The 6,727-nt window shown below is 54.2% G+C and overlaps 1 protein-coding gene across 1 annotated transcript; it reads right to left on the minus strand.

The window, feature by feature from the left end:
• Positions 1–1,308: 1,308 nt before the first annotated feature.
• Positions 1,309–6,464, minus strand: CUNH3orf18 (chromosome unknown C3orf18 homolog). Its single transcript, XM_088526449.1, has 4 exons — positions 6,121–6,464; positions 4,762–4,787; positions 3,270–3,399; positions 1,309–1,398 (listed from the first exon to the last, which is right to left on the minus strand). The coding sequence occupies exons 1-4, from the start codon at positions 6,352–6,354 to the stop codon at positions 1,318–1,320; spliced, it is 471 nt and encodes a 156-aa protein (XP_088382575.1). The 5' UTR covers positions 6,355–6,464; the 3' UTR covers positions 1,309–1,317.
• Between the last annotated feature and the right edge of the window lie 263 nt (positions 6,465–6,727).

The following is a 6,727-nucleotide window of genomic DNA, read 5'->3' on the forward strand; positions in this document are numbered from 1 at the left end:
GGCCGACGTGGGGGCTGGAAGGGACACAGGAGACCCTCGTGTCTGTCCTTCACGGCGTGCTCTGTGTTCACGATGCACGTGCTGACCCCTGGCCAGCAGCGTTCGTGGCCTCCGCAAGGCTGCAGCTCGTCCTCACGCTCCTTCCCCCTGCAGCCCTGAAGGACATGCACAGAAGTGCTCCAGGGCCACGGGGCGCTGCCGTTTTACTGCCCAGACCCACCTTCAGGTACCATGAACACGACCCGCCGGCAGGTTGCGTGGGTGGAGGTAACGCAGAGCTCTGTTTTCTTCAGCATGAAGAAGAAAAGGTCCTGACTGCAGGTCCAGGCAGGTAAGGGAGTAAAAAACAGCTATTGAGCCACCTCCAGGACAGGACGGGGTAGGTGCAATGTTAAGCCAATAAATATTTTTCCTCTTAAGGGAAAAAAAATGTCTTTAAGCCTTAATCCCCTCTGTCTACACCTGTCTGCAGGGTAGAAACTTCCCTGAGCCGCAGCAGGGGAGGATGCTGCCGTCAGGGTCCCTGTGCTGCCCATCTGCTCTCCGCGGCATTGCAGAGCCCCTCGCTCCTGGCACAGCCATGGGCAGTCCCGGCACGGGACAGGACGGGACCCCCCCTGCCCCTGGGAGCCCTCCAGGCCACCGTCCTAAGCGGGGTGTTCAGCCCCCTGCTCAGTTAGGATGTGATCAGTGCAATGTTCTTCATTTTGCTTTTCAGAGCTAGCGAACTGCCCGTGCTGCAGCATCGCCCGGGGCGCACGTTTATCAGCAGGTCACAAGCCATGAGGGGGATAAACCTCAAGGTATGTGTTTTCCTGGGGGGAATAAGAGGTAAGAGCCCTTGCCCCGGTGAGCACACAGCTCGTGGGGCAGCTGTCCCAGCTCAAAGTGCCTTTGCTGGCACCATCTCCCTGGGCCTTGCCGAGGCTGCGGTCACTGCACAGACACGTTCATTTAGGGCTCTCCTTGGGCCTGCAGCCCATGGGGCAGCTCCCTGAAACACCCCCCCTCCTTCCCTGGCCTTCATGGGCTCTAAATCAGCTAATCTACAGCACAGCTAGCACTGCCCCTAAGCACACAGCTGCTGACACTCAGCACCAGCCCCAAAACCGCAGCATGGCAGCCCAGGACCTTCCAGGAGCAACGGACACACCAAATGTTGCTCCTGCCGTCACAAAAGGTCTGCGGTCCAAAGCCACGCGGGCGCTTGTGCAACACAAACCGCTGGGTGGCCGGTCCCGCTCGCGAGACGTCACCGGCCCGTCGGCTCCGGCCTCCGCGCTCTGGGCACGGTCCCCGCGCAGGGGCAGGTTCTGCTCACGCGCTGATGGCGTCGGCCATGTCTGCGAACACGAGGCGGCTGGGCCTCTGCAGGGCCCCCTGGCTCGGCAGCAGGATCTGCAGCGGGAGACGAGACCCGCGGCTGAGACGCGGGGCTGCGACGCAGCGCAGCTGCTTCAGTCCCCACTGACAGCGGCGCGACAGACCAACGCGGCACCAGCAAGGCTGGGGCAGGAAAATACAGCAGGCCAGAGGGCACGACAGCACACGCGGGCCTGCTCGGGCTCCCCGTCACTGCAGATACGGAGCTATCTAGGACCACGCAGATTTGTTACGTGTAACTCGCTCTTTACATGTCACCTGGAGCATGGGAATGTCTGAAACCTCACAGCCAGGAAACATGCCACAGACTGAGCTCCAGATACTAGTTTTTCCCTCTCTTGTTATTTTAAGCCTTTAAACTTACTTTGGAAGCAGAGGGATCTGAGCAAGCACTTTGGGGATCTGGGGGATCCTGCTGGCCTGTCACCATACAGGAAGGAGGCACTTTATGGTGCCGTGTTGAACTCTGTCCTTGTCGTTCCCCACCTTCACTGCTAGAAGGGAGATCCTCCATGGGCACTAACACAGTGCACTGTATATGTACCTGCCATAGGTACATAAGAGGTCAACATCTGTTACCCGACAGCATCTCTCTGCTTTCCCAAACCAGTATATGGATTATGCTGAGTATCTCCCACATTCCAACATACATATCTCCCACATGCTCTTTGGCAGATTGGGAAATACTCCTCAAGGTAAATATTTTATAACTACAGTTTCTGTATTTTTTTATCCTTTGTTCTTTTGGCCCACATCAAATCTGCCACAGATTAGGTTATCTAAAGGCGTAAAATGAGTGGAAACAGAATGATTTGGGAGGTCTCCTGCTCCTCTAGCTGGAAAGGTGAAGACATGGGCAGCACAGAGCAGCTGGAGAGGAGCTAAAGGACAGAGGTCCCCTCTCAGTGGGGTGCTGCATCACAGACATTCCTATTCCACCCTCCCTGCCGGCTCTGTCTTTCAGAAAGGCATTTTGTGTGCAGTAGTTTTGAAGAAGGAAAGAGAAAACATTGGGAAACTGGCTGCAAACAATGGTGAGAAGCCCTTCGCACCCCTCCCGCCTCCTGAAACATCTGAGGAGGCGACAGCCTCGTGTCTCAGACCCATCTAGGCCATTAACAATAGTAACCAAAAACAACTGGCCCTTTCCTAACCCACTAATGGAGTAACTCAGCGGTCTCCAGGGAGCTCATAATTTCTCAGCATGTCTCATGCAATGAGTTCTCAGCGTGTTCAAAGCATTTGGATTTCACCCAACCCAAATGGAAAACTCTCCATCCTTTTCTGAGCCATGCTTGTCCTGTTCCCTGCAAGGCTGGCCTGAAGGTGCTGACAAGATCAGGTACCCCATGCCCTTGCCATGCCCAGGCTTCCTGCCTGCCTTCTTCCTAATGGTTATCTAACAGTCATGTCTCCCTTAGCACGGCTTTGTTCCCTACTTGTATCCTACACTAACCAGGGACACCTTAAAACCGTGCGGAAATTAATTGTGTTTCAGGAGCAAGGCAAGGGCCGTTCAGTGTCTGGGGAGCACCTGAAGCTCCAGCAAGTTGCAGGCCCCTTGCTGCTCCCTTGTGGTGTCCTGGGGGATATGCTGCCGTAAAAATCAGCTTAATTGCTGAGATTTCCCTGCTCCCCCTCGTAGCTGTGCAGAGCAGGCGTTTTGCCTCCCCAGGCTCTTATTCCTAGTTGCCTCTTTGGCATCCTAAGGCCTCTAAAATGCTCAATCTCCCTGTTTCCAAGGCTAGCAGAGATGGGTAAAACCCTCCTGAGGTCTCACATAGTTTCCTGACTGCACAACCCTACAAAAACTCCTGCATTCTGTAGCAAAAGCAGTGCAGGTGCCAGTGATGGTGACAACAGCCTGGCTGGTTCCTGCTGCTCACCTTGTTCTGGGATGCCTGGGAAGATGCTGCATCTCGGCCGTGTTCCAGCAGCTCCTGCTCCAGCTCGTCCTGTTCCTCGGTGGGATCGAAGTTGTACATGGGCATGAGCTGGTGGCGCAGCTTCTCCAACCTGGGAGAGAAGGCACAAGGGGGGTTCCAAAACTCAACAGAGATGAGGACAGAAGCTGCAGCTGCCTCCTCCACCTGCTGCTGAGCCTGTCCCTCCTGCTGCACAGGGATCCAGCCCTTGATCCACCTGCTACCTAAGGGTCCCATCGGCATGCCGCCGGGATGAGAACCTGAGCCAGCAGGAGTGGAGGACACCCAGGGTGCAGCTCCAGGGATCAGCTGCCACTGCTAATCCATGCTGGCAGGAATTATGCACAGAGCAATCTGGTGGGGATTTAAACACCCGCAGACCTTGAAGGGTCAGAAGGAGCTTCCTCAGGGGGAACAAGAACAGGCAGTGTGGGACACAGCGGCTGCGCGTTCTGCAGCCCTTCCCCGTGTCCCTGTGCCCACAGAGCCAGGCCTGCCGTGCCACACTATGCCTCATACCACGAGTGCAATTTAGCTCCAGGAGTCTAAGAGTTGTTCTTCAAGCCAAAGGTTGACGTACATAATAATAAATAGAAAATTATTAATAATTATTATAAAAACAGATAATAGAAAAGTGGTCCTCAGGCTGCCTGTGGACAGACCTAACCATTCTTATTCTTGTACCATTGCTCCAAGTGACAGAGCTATACCCCAAAAGTCTCCAAAGCTCTGTCATGGGGGAAGGACAGGCTGGACTCATGTGGAAGCGCCGAGTCCTGTCTTGGGCTGCAGGTGAGTTTTGGGGGTAGGAGGAGGGAAACACCCAAGCAGCTCCTGGCAGCGTCACCACAAATAGCTGCTTTGGCAAGTGCTGGCATCCTCCCTCCCTGCCCCTCTGTGGGCTTTGCCAATGCAGCCATTAGCTGCAGCAGGGCCGTGTCTGCAGAGCAGACGCTGGCAGCTCTGCAGAAATGCGCAGATCTGGCGTCAGGAGCAGGTTTAAAAGCAGCACTTGCACCACAGGCCAGACCTGTCACAAGGCTTCAGGCAGCAAGGAGGCCCTGCGACTAATGGATGTTCACCAGTGTTTCTGCTGTCAGAGACAAAAGGATCAAGAAGTGTTTTCCCTGCATTTCCCCTTTCCTTTTCAGTTGAGTCCATCCCACTGGTGAAGCGTGGAGAGTTTCCAGGATCCCTGACCTTCTCCAGTCAACGTTTTCCTCTCCAAAGGGACAGCGGAGCATCTGACGCTCTGGCATGGGGCCGGTACGGGGAGGTGGAGAGTCCCTATCCCTGCCTCACTCACACGCACCGATTCCCTGGAGGCTTGTTCCCAGATGGCCATCCCTTACACTGCCCCATTTCCCTGCCTGCTTCCTAGTGCTGCCTAGGCTTGGAAGCACTAATTCCTCTCAGCCAGGGAGATGTTACAGATGTTACAGATGTTACTTACCTCTTCCTCTTCCTGATATACAGAACCTGAAGGAGAAGGAAAACCATCATTATAACAGTCTCAGTAAGACAGGGAACAGTTGGGAGGGGAAATTTGGGGCACACAGCACATACAGAGGGGGTGTCATGAGCCTGGTGACACCAAGGAGAGGAAAGGGAGACACGACAGCTGAAAGTGGGTGCATGAGAGTAAGCTGGAGAGACACCGGGTGCTCAAGTACCCTGTTATGAGGTGTGTTAGTGACAGCATGTTGTTATCAGGTGTGTTATCAGGTGTAGCACAGTGTATTCCTGCTGGCTGCAGGACGTCTAGTGTGATTCACAGTGAATGAAGAACCTTCCCTTTGTTTTCCTTTGCAGACTTTCTACGGCAGAGAAGCAGCCACCCCCTCCCCAGCAGAGGCACGGAGCAAAGAGGACACGCTTGGTGACTTGCCTCGTGTCAGCCAGTAGGAGCGGCTGTGCTGGGAGCAAAGGGAGGCTTTTGGCCTCCAGAGCCCTGTTCTGAGAACTAGGAACGCTCGGTGCTGCTCTCGGGAACGTACGATCATTTCCAGGACGGTGTTTCCAGGTTCCCTTAGGGGTTTTTGGAAAAACTCCTCCTTGGGCCTGCAATGGAATTTGGCAGCAGTCCCTTTTTGTGCGTTCCTGTTGGTTGCGACAGCGAAGCTCTTCCTCATATGAGGAACCTGAGCTCGCTGCTGCTTTCACCCTCTTTTGGCAGAAGGAAAGCTGAGCACGTGCATTCTCCACAACAGAACTACAGTTTCTGAAATCTTCTGCCTACAACATTAGTGGCAGGTTAGTTCAATGCAGCAAATCCTTAAGGACTCTGCTTATACTGAGGAAGTGGAACTCCAGAAACACAGTCTGGAATGAACCTAGTTAAACGGTCTCAGGCTGCGTTAGTTCAGAAGGAGATGTCCACAGGGGAGATTAATACGGCTTCAACAGTCTGCTTTAAAAATTAATCTGGGGGAACTTTCCTGCAGGCCTCCTGCATAGACAAGATTTAAATCAATGCAGCTATTCCAGTTAACAGGTCAGAGCAGAAACTGCTTTATTTTAACTTAACTTCCTATTGCTATTAAAAGCTGATCCTAGCTACAGCTTCCTTGAGGGCTGCTGAGCGCTCTGCCCGGAGTGGACTGCAGGGAGACCACAGAACCTGGACACTTGTGTATTCCTGTGAGCACCGGAAAAAAAGGACTTTGGCAGAGAGGGATCTCAGAAACTATCAGTCTCCACCATTTCTGGGTGAGTCTTTAGTACAACACAATGAAATTATTCAACCCAAACCAGTCCCAGGGCCCCTTTGTCACCGCCCAGAAGACAGGAATATTTAGCAGGTCCTTCTTACCACGGCTACAGCCAGCCCAATCACAGTAATGATCCCGAAGGAGAGCAGCACCGTGCTCACGCCGGCTCCGCTGCTGGCCACATCGGGCATTTCGGTGCTGTTGAAACTGGTAGTTTCGGGGCTTAGAGGAGCCGTTTCTGGCACAGTCACAGGCGGCGCTGTCCCTGGGCCTGGCCGGGCTGTCACAGTGCTGCTGTGATACAAGTCCTGCAGAGAGGACGAGCTCTTGGTCATCCTGCTGGCTGCCTGGGAGTGCTCACCAAGCGCTCGCCTGTCCCCAAAAGACACTTTGGTTGCAGCTGCAGCAGTGGAGAGGTGCCCTAGAGCAAGGGCCCTCCTGCGAGGGCCATGGTGCAGCAGTGTCGCCGAGGGCTCCTCTTCATGGCAAAGACACACATTTCTGCCGAGGAGAGAATGAGATGAGATGCAAGGTGCCAGGCCCTTCGAGACGGGCACAAGCCTCCACTGACTCACGAGCACAATGTCTCTTGCTTTTAACCTGGGGAAAAGTATAAAGATCCCTTTAAGTTTCCCCATGGAAACACATCCTGTGCAAGGGCACTCAGCTTGGAGGCATCCCTACCTCGGGATGCTTTTCACTGGAACC

Source organism: Tinamus guttatus, unplaced genomic scaffold (genome assembly GCF_059628265.1).
Source record: "Tinamus guttatus ecotype Peru unplaced genomic scaffold, ASM5962826v1 Tinamus_guttatus_pri_ptg000026l, whole genome shotgun sequence".
Taxonomy (NCBI): Eukaryota; Metazoa; Chordata; class Aves; order Tinamiformes; family Tinamidae; genus Tinamus; species Tinamus guttatus.